The sequence below is a fragment of the Diadema antillarum genome, unplaced genomic scaffold, assembly GCF_040938485.1.
Source record: "Diadema antillarum isolate AM-2024a unplaced genomic scaffold, OU_Dant_1.0 seq00001176_RagTag, whole genome shotgun sequence".
NCBI lineage: Eukaryota > Metazoa > Echinodermata > Echinoidea > Diadematoida > Diadematidae > Diadema > Diadema antillarum.
This window is the reverse complement of record NW_027271979.1, coordinates 183,550-196,361: the sequence shown is the minus strand read 5'-3', so window position 1 is coordinate 196,361 and position 12,812 is coordinate 183,550. Positions and strand designations below refer to the sequence as shown.

Sequence of the window (12,812 nt, the reverse complement as noted above, 5' to 3'; positions counted from 1 at the left end):
TCAGAATATAAAAAGCAAAAGTATCAATACTACATATAGATGCATGTGTGATGTGGTTTCTCCACCTATGAACAGTATTGCCTTGATGAACAAAGTGCGGAACAAGTAGGTCACTTTTCTCCCAGGGGATAAGAAATTTACATGGACACAACAGGTGTTGAGCACAACTTGAGCACAACAGCACCCTCTAGGCTTGTAACCTAGCTTGTAAGTGTTGAAAACCTATCATCTGTTGCGGAACTGGCGGTGCTATATTCCACACGTTTCTGCAGTAAACCTGTGATTTAAGAGCTGGATGGTACGTGTGTGCATTCCCTTTTTTCTTTTTTTGAAGAAACCACAGGATAAGAAGTTTGCTTGAACTGAGCATTCCAAAATGACAACAGAATTTCAGGAAATATGCTTGCATGTGTTGTCTCTACAAGAAAGCATTGTTGAAAAACATGTCTCACAATTTTGCAACCGTATGGATAGTTTTTCTCTCAGACTCTGTCACAAGTACAGGATAATCATTCTCATAGTGACAAGTCCTGCATATGTGCCCAGTTCAGGATTTTACAGGTTGCAAAGTGCATTGATCTGGAGCACATTCTTCAAATTGTTATCAGAGTTTGTTTATTTACACTACACATTCCAAAATGTTTGCAGATGTGCGCATGATCAATCACTCGGAATAAATTTTATTATTTTGCTGTATTATAACCTCTCTCCTGACAGACTGTAAAATGGACTCAAAATGGGTTGTGTGTATGTGTGTGTGCTTTTTTTAAGGAATTGAAGTTAACTTTATGTTATTACGCTTGCATCCTGCAAGCAGTTGACAGTGTTGTTGTCAGCATAGTTTTCACTTTCTGGACATTATTACACATCGTCATTTCCACAAGTACATCAAAAATTTGATTTATGGGATGGGGGGAGTTTGCGTACCAGTGTGTGTGTGAGTTATTCCATTCGATAAATCAAAGCAACACTTTGGTCTGATTAACTATTAATCTGTGCATAGTGTAGTACACATAACGTGAGCAAAATTAACATTATGTTGTTTCAGAACTGGCATTCATTTACAAGTCTGTCCTTTTTCGCGTATCAAAATGTGGCAGATATATCTGGTGGCGATTGCATTACTCATCCTTCTGTACAACTGTATTTAGTAGGAAAGAAGAAAAGTGACACGACAGTCGTGCCAGGCAAATTGCGAAATAAGTTCATAAGGATGGTTGATGGTAAGTACAACTATTGGATGTGTTTTAAGAACTCTTTATCTAAGTCCTACCTGGTGTTTAGAAAGTGTCTGACTTGCTCATTATTCCTCAGGGCTCTGGCCAACAAGCTCCTAAGCCAAGACCAGATTGACGACTACGACCCAGGGCTCATGTTCACCATCCCACGGCTTGCCATCGTCAGCGGCCTCGTCATCTACCCCGACGGCCCCCTCAACATGATGAAGCCCTCGGCTCACATCTCAGAACTCTTCCGACCATTCCAGAATCTGCTGATCAAGATACGGTGAGTTCTCCTCCTGCCACCCCAGTCAGTGTTCAGCCTTCTAGTTCGTGACAAATTAGTCTCGACTTTGATACACCTCAATTCGCAAGTATCCGTTATTGACTCTGTCATGTTTTCTGCTATTCAGAGATTTCATAGCGATTGAAGTAGTCACAATATTTGTCATCATAAATTTGCAGAAATACTTGCATGTAAGATCTTTATCTCCCTGATGCATCAGCAACAGTGACAAACAATACTTTGATTGATATGTTTAGCAATAGATCTATAACACATTGCATACTTATCCAAATCCAATTTGAATTAATTTGTTGCTTTTAAGGCAAAATTTGTGTAATCTATCCATTAGTTAAAGATATTGAAGACCTCTACATAATAAACTTGTTTTGCAGGGAGTTGTTGGAGACACTTTCTTCAGAAGAAGTCCACCTTCTAGAGAGGGCGCTATGCAGCTCAGAGGAATCATGGGAAGACATTGAGCGACAGCTGAACCAGCTATCATTCCGCGACAGACCTTTGACCTCCATAGACGGAGGGAGCAATGACACTGAATCGTGCAATCTGTCACCCTGTAGCAGTTGTGAAACAGAGAGTGACAGGATTTGTAGTAGTGGCCAATCGCTAACTCCCGAGAGTAGACCATGTCTCGACAGTAGCGTGCGGAGAAAATGCAGCACCCACAGCAACCAGGGCTCTCTGGATAATGTCAACAATGTGAACATTCCTGGTATGGTGAATGACGGCTACACCCAGAGCACAGCGATCCAGATAAAGAAATGTGCCAAGAAAGATGGGTTTGCCTTCTCCCCACAAATGAGTCCAGACTCCCTGGAAGGCTCTGCCACGGGGTCAAGGGAGTGTGTCCAGAAAAGGCGCCACTCCAGTCAGCCCAGTGATCTGAGCTTGGAAGACAGCGGACACTTTCAGGGGGGAAGCCCAACATCAAGGAGCATGGACTCATCCCCCCAGCTGGGTAAGAGGCGTGTCAAACGGGGTGCCATGAGGGAAAGAGCTGCTTCAGATAACTCATCCCTGTCTCCCGACAGAGTGGCTGTGCTGTCAACGACCGATGCGCAGGTTCTGAGACGAGAGGACAGTGGGTTGGGATCGGCCCCGAATGGAGACCTGATGGAGTTGTACATCCAGGAGATGAGTTCATATGAACCATACCGTGATGATTCTGAGACGGGTTCCCATGACGACACCACGCCCTATGTGAGTCCAAGACAAGGGTCATTCACCCCTTCACAGCAGCTGCTGAGCGAGATGAGTGAGGGAAGAGTGCTAGTGGATGATCAGGGCCATGAACTCATCGTGCCCATGTCTGCCAAGGAGGTTAATCCTCTGAAAAGTGCCATTCCAAGCAATGCCTCGCGGATCACCATGGACTTCAGGTCAAACTTCCCCATGTTCGGCAAGGGTAAGCCCAGCACGGAGCTCAATACCACCGGCACCGTCGGAAACACGGTGCACAAGATAGTGGGCGAGGGCAACCAGCCCGATCGGCATGAGACCTTAGCCCCCAACAGACACAGCGACTCCAGTCTGTCACTAGACCAGTCCTCCAGACATGCCGACGATGAGACCGGCATCCCCCAGCAGGGGACAGTGAGGCCTTCCCGCAGTGAACCAAGCTTCAGGTTCTCCCTATTGGGGAGCCACTCGCAGACCTCCCATTCCAGAGACCACCCTTCCAGCGCAATCAACAGGGTGACCGGAAGCAGGGGTATCGTACGACAACCGCCAACGTCAGGGTCTGATGGAGAAGAGTCCAGCGACCTGTCCTCCTCCACTTCTTCCTGCTCATCTTGCTGTTCGTCTGGGTCAGAGTTTGAAGACAGGGACACGGACTACAAGTGGGAGTCTGATGATAGGTAGGCCCCTTGATATTTATTTACCCATAGCTTCATTTTACTGGATTCATTACTAAGTTTTAGACATTCTGAAGGTGGTGCTATTGCATGCCTTATTTTTATGAAAGAATTTATATATATTTGCCTGAATTCTCGAAATTGACCATAGCAACATGTTCAACAAGCAATCTCTTAAGCCACAGAAATGACAGAAATGTGCTGCAGATATCTGTTGACAAGAAGTACTTCGTATGGAATAATAAAGTGTACATCTTTTTTTTTTTTTTTGTGGGGGGGAGGGAGGGGTGATGAGGGATGGTGAGGAATTGGATATCCAAGCAGGTTATAACATCACTTTAAAGGACAAGTTCACCTTCATAGACATGTGGGTTGAGTGAATGCAGCAATATTAGTAGAACACATCAGTGAGAGTTTGAGCAAAATCGGACAATCCGTTAAAAAGTTATGAATTTTTGAAGTTTCTGCTCAGTCACGGCTGGATGAAAAGACTACTATAGCTTGTGATGTCACGTGAATACAACGGTATAAAGAAAGAATAAAGAAAATTCAACATATTTCCATTTTTGTCGCATAACAAAAGAACACTCGACTTCTCTCTTTCAGAACGCAGGAGGAATAATATTACCCTTAAGATACGTCAGTAGCAAGTCAAAGAAATGTGCACTTTATTCAAAAAGTAAAGTTTTGTGAAATTCTCCTTTTATTTTCCTTATATAGTTGTACGCATGTGACATCATACACTGTAGTAGTCTCCTCTTCCAGCAGTGACTGTGCATATGCTTAAAATATTCGTAACTTTTGAACGGATTGTCCAATTTTCCTCAAACTTTCACTGATGTGTGCTACTAATATTGCTGCATTCTCTCAATCATTATGTATATGAAGGTGGACTTGTCCTTTAATGATAGCGAAACTATCAAGTGATTATAGAAGAACCTTAGCAAGTATCTCAACATTTTTGACAAGTAACATCTGTAATGCACAGAAGTGATTCTCATATTCCTATTAAAGAAATATGGTTTGTGCTTTCATCTTCATGTATGACAGTAGTGAGACAAACTCGCTGATTTCCGAGAGCAACGATGAACAGGAGATCACCATGGCCATCCAGGCTGCAGAGTTGGCCGCTAGGCAACAGGTCAGGTCACAGTTCAGAAGTTCAAGTGATCTTGTACACCGCCTGTTTGTCTGTATAGCAGGTAAGACCCAGTGTTAGGTGCAGGGACCATTACCTCCCAGAACTGTTACCTCTAGAATTATTATTGGTGCTGTTGCTTGATATGATAGTAAATACATCAACCACAGATATATTGATAGAAGTTCACTAAGTTGGAAGAAAAGGTAGAAAATTATGTGTTTATGATTGTTGAAGAGCACCACCTAGGATTCTTCTGAGAACTGTCATCATTTCCTTTTTGACGTGTATGTGGACGATTAGAAACCCAACTTGTAATTGTCATTGGAACAGTAAAATTTACTTCAGTCAATTTGTTTACTACTTTGAGGTTAACGTATGAGATTGAAAGTTCTGTGATAAATGATTGCCGTCAATATTGATTGCCATTACAAGTTTCAGTGACAGTGGTCAGCTCAGTATTTACATTGAAAAGGTGAATATAGGGAAAACATGATGTTTTTCCTTGTTGCGGGCTATTCAGGTGTGGCCGATCAGCTGCAGACCAACTTTGCCAGTGACCTTCGTAGCATCCTCAAGACTGTCTTTGAGGTCACGGCGTGCAATCCCCTCGCCGCTGACGACAACGTCTTCCCCGCTGCCACACCGGCCCACGCCAACCCCGCCGCCACCAGCAGCTCGCTTGCGTCGCTGCCCCACGGGGCGGCTGGGAGCAGCAGCGGTGGCAGCGGCAGCACTCACAGGAACTGGGCAGGAGAGGGCAGCAGAGAGTTGATGGGGGAGGGGCGCGAGAGACGCAGACATAGGAGCAACTCTTCCCACAGGAGTAGGAGATCCACCATTGATGGTGAGAACACATGTCCCTTTGTCATGCACATCCTTTAAGAGTTTTTTTTTTTTTTTTGGGGGGGGTCTTCTTTCATTCATGCTTCTGTGTCACCTGTTTGAAAGTAATGCAACTCCTTCAACATCAAAAGATTTGCAGTGCTTTGCCACCAAAATGCACTGATTGTGGAGGAAAAGAAATACTCGTATTTGAAGATATGTATTATTATTCTTTTTTTTTTTCTATGAGGTTGATATCTCCTTGTTTGGTGTTCCCATACAAGCTTAAAGGGTGTGTACAGTTCTGGTCGAGGTGAAGATTTAGCGTTTAACATTTTGCGAGATATTCAGAAACCACTCTCGGGGGATGTCAAAGAGCATGCAATTCTAAAGGGTATGAAAAGTTTATTTGATGAAAATCGATTTTGAAATGGCTGAGATATCCAAAAACAAAGTGAAACAAAGAGATACTAACAAAGTTGGGGCATGTCGCCTTTTATTATTAGCACTTTTTTGGATATCTCAGCCATTTGAAAACCAATTTTCATCAAATAAACTTTGAATCCTTCTTAAATTTACATGCTCTTGCATATTTCATAAGAGGCTTTTCATTATCTCACTTAGGAATGTTCAAAACATGAATCCCTACCTCAACCAGTACTGTACAGTCCCTTTAAAAGACAGAAGAAAAAAAAGCAACTGTACCCTGACACCTGGAGAGTAGGGAAAGTGCTTTAGAAGTATTGACACACTTGACACAGACACTTTTGAAGGATGTTGTATTGTTTTTCATATATTGTTTTAAAACATACGCAGTAAGATTTTAATACCCATTCTAATTATGCATTTATGCCTTTTTATGTTACCATGGCATTTCTTGTTTTATTTTTGTGACAGAGATTATTTCATTCATGAGGCCCATGCTCTTATTATCAGATATAAAGATATGTAAATGCATGATATGTTATCTTCAGTCAATTAAATTACAGTTATATTCATCTCAACTTCATTTCAAATTTTTCACATATTTGATAAACTCATGCCATTTCAGACAATGTAACCCTCAAAGTATTGACATGAAAAGACATGGATAAAAGAAAAAAAGTTGAATTTCTTTTGTTTCCCTTTAATTGACCATTTATTCAAGTGAACAATCAGAAGTATCATATTGAACATGCATGATTTTGAACCACCTTTGATATGAAGCATGTTTTCATCATCAATAACCACCAATCAAGGCCACAAAAGAGAGAGAGAGAGAGAAAACAAAAAAATCCTGACATTATTTACAAGCAAGGGATGACTCACGACTGTCACGCTCTTTAAAGGGAAGCAATTCTCACCTAAACTTCACGGCCTTTGGCTGGTTGCATGACATGTCACGTGTTCACATTGCTGTAGACCCACCGATGTGGATTCCCGACGAAGCCAGCGATGAGTGCATGGCGTGCCGCTCGGCCTTCACTGTCATCAGGAGAAAGCATCACTGTAGAAATTGTGGTCAGGTAATGCGGCAACAAGCTAACCCACAATTCCTTGAGCCAATGCCAATGCCAAACCTTGGCTAAATGAGGCAAAATATCTGTGGACGTCCCAACCTTACCTGATTATCTCTCTTTCTTTTTTTCTCTATTTTTCTATTTATCCATCTGCCTATCTTTCTATCTGTCTATCCATCCATCCATCTATCTATCTATCCATATATCTATCCATCTTTCTGTCTATCAGTCTGTCTGTCTGTCCATTTCTCTGTATATCTCTTGTAATCTTTCTTTTTATTTGTCATTTTATTGTCTCCTGTTCTGTATTTCCTAACTTTTATAACAAATCCACATAAAGTCATTCAGTAATCTTTCAATTGTCATTGCCATTGTCTGTTGATTATCTCTTCATATTTACAAGCCTAACCCAAATAGATCAGTCATCAAAACCAATACCGTAAAAGTGGTTTCTTTCGCGTACAGATACTTTTGCGGTTTCCAATGGTGCCGACTTTTTCGCATGTGTTTAAATTCGCGGTCGGCAAAATCTGTGAATTCTGTCGGCAAAACTGTTTATTTTGCACATGAAAACCCAAACTATAATCTAATTATTCTTTTATTTATTAAATAGAAATTAAAATTAAATGCAGGCTTACCTGAAATCCTGTCTCTCGAGTACTTTATAATGTGCTTGTACCTATGAATGCGTGGAATCTTCGTGTGTGCATGTGCGCATTAGCGTTGTAACAAGCGGCGAGTTTAAAACATTTCCTTGCGTGGTTAATTTCGCGTGACTTTTCAAAACATTTTCGCGTGATGTTAAATTCGCGGTTCAACCTCAAAGCGCGAAAATACAACCACCGCAAAAAAAAAGCACTTTTACAGTATCAGGCATCATATGTTCTGGCTGTTCAGTAGTAGGCATGAGTATCTGAAATTCAATTGATATGTTTATTGCTTTTAATCAATATATGACAGGCCTTGTTCATACCTCACGTGCATGCATATTTATAGCAATAACTGTAAGCAGTAATAGCAATGTCGGCACTTTGTCATGATGACTTTGCTTTCAAAACCTAAACTTGCTTTGCTATGATATTTTGCTTAACTTTCATAAGTATATACAGATGGAAGTTTTGTGAAAAGTGGGTAATTATAGCTGTTTATTTCTCCTTGTGTGTGTGGATGGGATATTGAATTGAAAGGAGTCCTATAAAACAAGAGGTATAGACCCATCCTAGGAAGATATGGCCCTCAGGGGCATAAGTGCACTGTCGTTGGATGAGAACCAGGAGGGTTTTTTTGGCATTTTTTTTTTTTTTTGAGGGGGGGGGGGGGGAGGAGGTATTGAGTTATTGGTGTCACATTGTAGAGCTTGATCTCCTTGACATTATAGTGTCAATTTTAGATTACTGTATATTCATTTTCAGTAAACTGTTAAAAATCAATCACAAGGGCGCTATTTTACCTGATATTTGGAACATTGCTTATAAATCTACCTACTTTTGAAGAAGTAAACTTTTGATTTCATGAAAATGAATTGTTTCATTTTTATTTTGTGCTTAAATCTTAGAAGACTTTCTGGCTCTCTGGACTTTCTGAGCCCTTCTGATTTCAGATGCAAGGGTTTATGTCCTATTAATAACATACAGTGTACATTTCACCACTTATCAAATAAGTGAAATATAAGTGATGCGATGTGTGTCATGTCAAATTTTGTTTCTTTTTTAATGCACACAGATATTCTGTGCCCGATGCTCAGCTAACTCGGTCCCCTTGCCCCGCTACGGCCAGATGAAACCGGTCCGTGTTTGTAATAGGTGCTACATGTTTCACGTGACTCCATTTCAGCATTGATAGCGACTCTTTGAAGCAACTCGGAATACTGGACACGTCCACAAGACCGAACGCATACCTTGTAATGCCAGAACTACTTTAAATGGAAGAACCATCAGCTGTATGTGTGTATGCAGTAAGTAGGTGCAATTTATAAGCAGAGCAATGCATGACATTGATCAAAAACAAAATGATACCAAAGCTTAAGAAAGACAGCTTCAAGAATGAACAGGTCACACGCTAATTAAGAGCTTCTTTAAGTTTGGCCAGTAAGTGAGAAGTATGTAATGTGATGTGCTTTGTAGAGCACAGAGACAGAAACCAAATTAAATCTGTCTTTGTATAGTACGTCCAATTTGCACAGAGGGTAGTTTACATTTGTAGAGGATTGGTTTGAAATGATGCCAAATCCCATGCATTCTACACTCGAGTTTGTACACTGCCTCTTCCAAATTGGCAATGTGCTTTCATCTAAACTGGCATTGCATCTATCAAGTTCTGCTGTCCAAAATGTACGTGGTAGAGTCCCGTAGATGTCAGACTCTGCAGGTCTTGTTGCGCTCATCAAGGACAGTCTTTCAGAGACATGGACAGGAATCCCTTCTAGAGGTACAGTGTCAGTCTTCCTCATTATGGCCATCCCAGCAAGAATTGCGCTGTATCTCGAAAAGGTTGTAGAACTTTTTTTTTCAGTGACCTGTTAATTCCCCTTAAGCATGTTCATCAAAAAGTATTGGACAGCATCACCAGTAGTGTGAGTGTCAAAGTTTTGGTGAAACTCTGTTTTTTTTTTTTTTTTTTGTCAGGTACTGATGAATAACACTGTCTCTTAATTTTGTATTCACATAATTTTAACTTTGCTTGGGGCATCTTTTAGTCTTCTCTAGAATGGATAAAAAAAAAAAAAAAGAGAGAAAAGTGTGTGTTGTCTTTAATATCAGCATAACCAGGACACAAGAAAGACTTGGCAAGCTGTGTAATGTTAGGATGCTCCTATTTTTGAGAGTACCCCCCCCCCCCCCCCCCCCCCAATGATGTTTGGCTTGAAGGTAGAGAGTTAAGGTAACTACACAGTACTGCATTCTGTGGCAGAAGTGATGGAGAGTGGGAGTTCTGGATATTGCCTTGTCACAGCAGTGTTGTGCAAGAGGCAGAAGAGCCCAAGTGTATGTGTGACTTGTCACGGATGCAAACGTCCCGTGGTGTATCTCACAGGTCCTGGTCTGAACATGCCAAGACAGGACTCAATACTGAGGGAAATATTTTGGTTGATCACATCCCATTTGGCATGTCAGAAGGACACCTATAAATAGAACATTTTTATTCCACAAAGAGAGCAGTCAACAACATCTAAACTATTTCATCATTTTAAGACCAGGTCATCTACCTAGGATATTTGTGGTAAAGAATGGCAGATGATTAATTTGTCATTTGACACTGAGTTTACTCTCATCTGTGTGTGATAGATAACCAAAGCTGAGGAGTATCAAGTTCTGTAGTCCACTGACTGTTTGACTGAACTATGGAGCACTTGTTTTCAGTGATTGATTGATTAATTGATTGAGAGCTAGCTTGATGACTGATAGATACCAGAGGTACTAAACGAACAGTTTGACACATCGGTGATTTCTTCTAGAGGTGTATGATGATCCGTTCTTATTCCATCAGTTTACCCCCAGGCCCAAATTCACTGAGGTGTTTCAAAATTTAGTCCATGAATTATGCAAATTTTGACTGCGTAAATACACTCTCGACGTATGACATACATCAACAGACTTTCACTAATGGACCCATGCAGATAACTGCATGTGAAAGGTACGCCCATCTTGAACTTATTTTAGTCCATGGACTGAAATGTAAACCATGGATTTGAATGACCTTTGTGAATGAATGCCCTGGTGTTTGATTTGTGCATACTGCGATACAAAACTTCTGGAATCTTTGAACCTGAACATTGCCTGGGTCGGGCTAAGTTCATATTGACAAATCATGCTTGTGGAACCATGAAAAAAAAAATCAATAACTGCATTCCTTCTCGGACTTAAAAAAGAAGAAAGGAAGATATGGGCGCACAAATAAACGGCATGTGTGCTTTGGAAGCGTATTTAAACAGGAATAACTGACAATATGTGTGATGCTTCGTCTCAAAGATCACAGTGCATTTGACACCTATCAGAATTGTAGCATGATGTATTTGCTGTTCACAAATATTATAACTGCGACAATAGCCCGTCGGTGACAGATTATGTGTGAGGTGATATACGCTATTGCTCTCAATTGTGCTCATAGTGATATTGTAATTGTGTATCCTTCATACATGTATGTTGTCAGATACCTACTCAATAGTTAAATCCTCTTAAACTGTCTTTTGTGTTTTTGTTTTTCGTGTATACAGTTGTCATATTTTTAGAAATCATGGTGTGTCAGAAAGACTGTAGTTACTGTAGGAGTCACTGGCCACAAGCACGGCTTTCTTTTTTTCATTTGATATGCCAAACAACTTTGGGACCAAACGCTCCAGTGATTCCCATAATACCGGCCTGGTCAACCTGTTGAGGACAGGCTGATTTTGCTACAACACTCATTTCCCATAGACCCCTGCCCGAGTGTACTCGGGACTCATCCTCAACGGGTTAATATGATGTAGCCTATGTGTGTAGTCAATGCAACGAGTGGGGAAATTTACCTTGAATTCTCTAACTGCAGTCGTGTATTTGATCAGAGTTGGTGAGATTTTTTTTTCTTTTTGTTATCAGGCAGTAGTGATCAGTTTCAAATGCATTGCTGGCTGAAACCTCTTAGAGAATTTCTTCTTCTTTAAAAAAAAAAAAAAAGACAACAAAAAACAAACAAACTTTACTTTCAGAATATTTCCAAGGGGACTGGTACGTGAAGCAGTAGAAGTAGTTGAATAAGGCTCAGAAGCATAATATTCTTCAGCGATTTTCTTTTCTTTTTTTTTTGGTCAATGCTGGCCCAAGGGTGCTGGAAGCATTGTTGCTTTTCGTATTTATTTCAAAGCCTCACGTGAGTGAGAGACTATAGGCTGTAGCAGAGTAGTTCTTGTAGCATGTTTTACCATGTCATATCAGATGGCTGTGTTATCCCATTCAAGGAATGCAGAGAAGAACTGAAATATTGCTAACAACATTGTTATTTTCCTCTTTTTTTTTTGGGGGGGGGGGGGTCATGTAGTGCTGAGGGATGTAGTGTGTGTTCTAAAGAGTTATGATACAGCAAGTGTGCTACACAGAATTTGCTGAGTATGGCTGAAAACGTAAACACACCAATTCCAAGAAAATCTGTAGGTGAATTTGGTAAAAGTGGCTGCTACCTGCAGAAATGCACCTTTGTAGAAGTTGCCATCATGCTGAAAACGTAGAATTTTAGAGCAGAAAAATAGTAACCAGTTAATGTCCCAAAGAGGTTTGTTTATCATCCGCATTAGTCTATTAGTTTGCTGACATAGTACCGTATAATGTAAATGAAAGAAAACTGGTAAACAAATGTATTCAGGATGTTTATGGGCGATTATTGAATGAATATGAATCTTATGATATGCATCTGATAATGAAATCTAAAAAAAAAAATCAAAACACTTGTATTGTGGTTCACTTCATTTTGATGCTCAAGTCATTTGTAAATATCCTATGTGAAATGTTTTGATCATGAAAAAAAACAACTCATATCTCCTGTATGTTCTCCACCAAATGTATTCAGATATCTATTTTGTTATATTGTGTGAGAGCAAATTGTCATGCAGCCAGTGTATATTCACTCATTTTTGTAACTGTTAATTGGGTAAAGCATCAATCATGTTTCCCAAGGAAAAGAGTCTTTAATAAAAGAGTGTCTGCTTTATCGTAGAATTGAAGTTTCAAGGTTTAAAGTTTTGTTGCCCTCACAAAAATCCAAGCTCAGATGTGTATAGTCCATAGATAACATTTTCCAAACCATTCTATTGGAAAATAGAAATAAACAGTGAAGAATTTAATCTTAGTAGCAACTGTCTGATCGATAATAGAGCATTACCTGTTTCTACCGGTGAATGACTGTACCATAGACCCTTGTATTAACACCAGCACATTTGCGCAAGAGGGGAATCTAGCAGCCTCAGCGTGGTTCGACACGCAGTATTGTGTAAGAATCGTTCCC

The 12,812-nt window shown here is 40.4% G+C and overlaps 1 protein-coding gene across 1 annotated transcript in view; it reads left to right on the top strand.

Moving 5' to 3' along the window:
* LOC139744453 (lateral signaling target protein 2 homolog) overlaps window positions 1-9,665 on the top strand; it is a 35,502-nt gene extending 25,837 nt beyond the window's left edge. Inside the window, exons 6-11 of the mRNA XM_071654889.1 lie at window positions 1,315-1,506; window positions 1,899-3,380; window positions 4,428-4,579; window positions 5,039-5,362; window positions 6,742-6,845; window positions 8,562-9,665. Coding sequence (XP_071510990.1) covers window positions 1,315-1,506; window positions 1,899-3,380; window positions 4,428-4,579; window positions 5,039-5,362; window positions 6,742-6,845; window positions 8,562-8,678 — 2,371 coding nt within the window. The 3' untranslated portion in view covers window positions 8,679-9,665. The remainder of the gene's footprint in view (window positions 1-1,314; window positions 1,507-1,898; window positions 3,381-4,427; window positions 4,580-5,038; window positions 5,363-6,741; window positions 6,846-8,561) is intronic.
* Window positions 9,666-12,812: the final 3,147 nt, after the last annotated feature.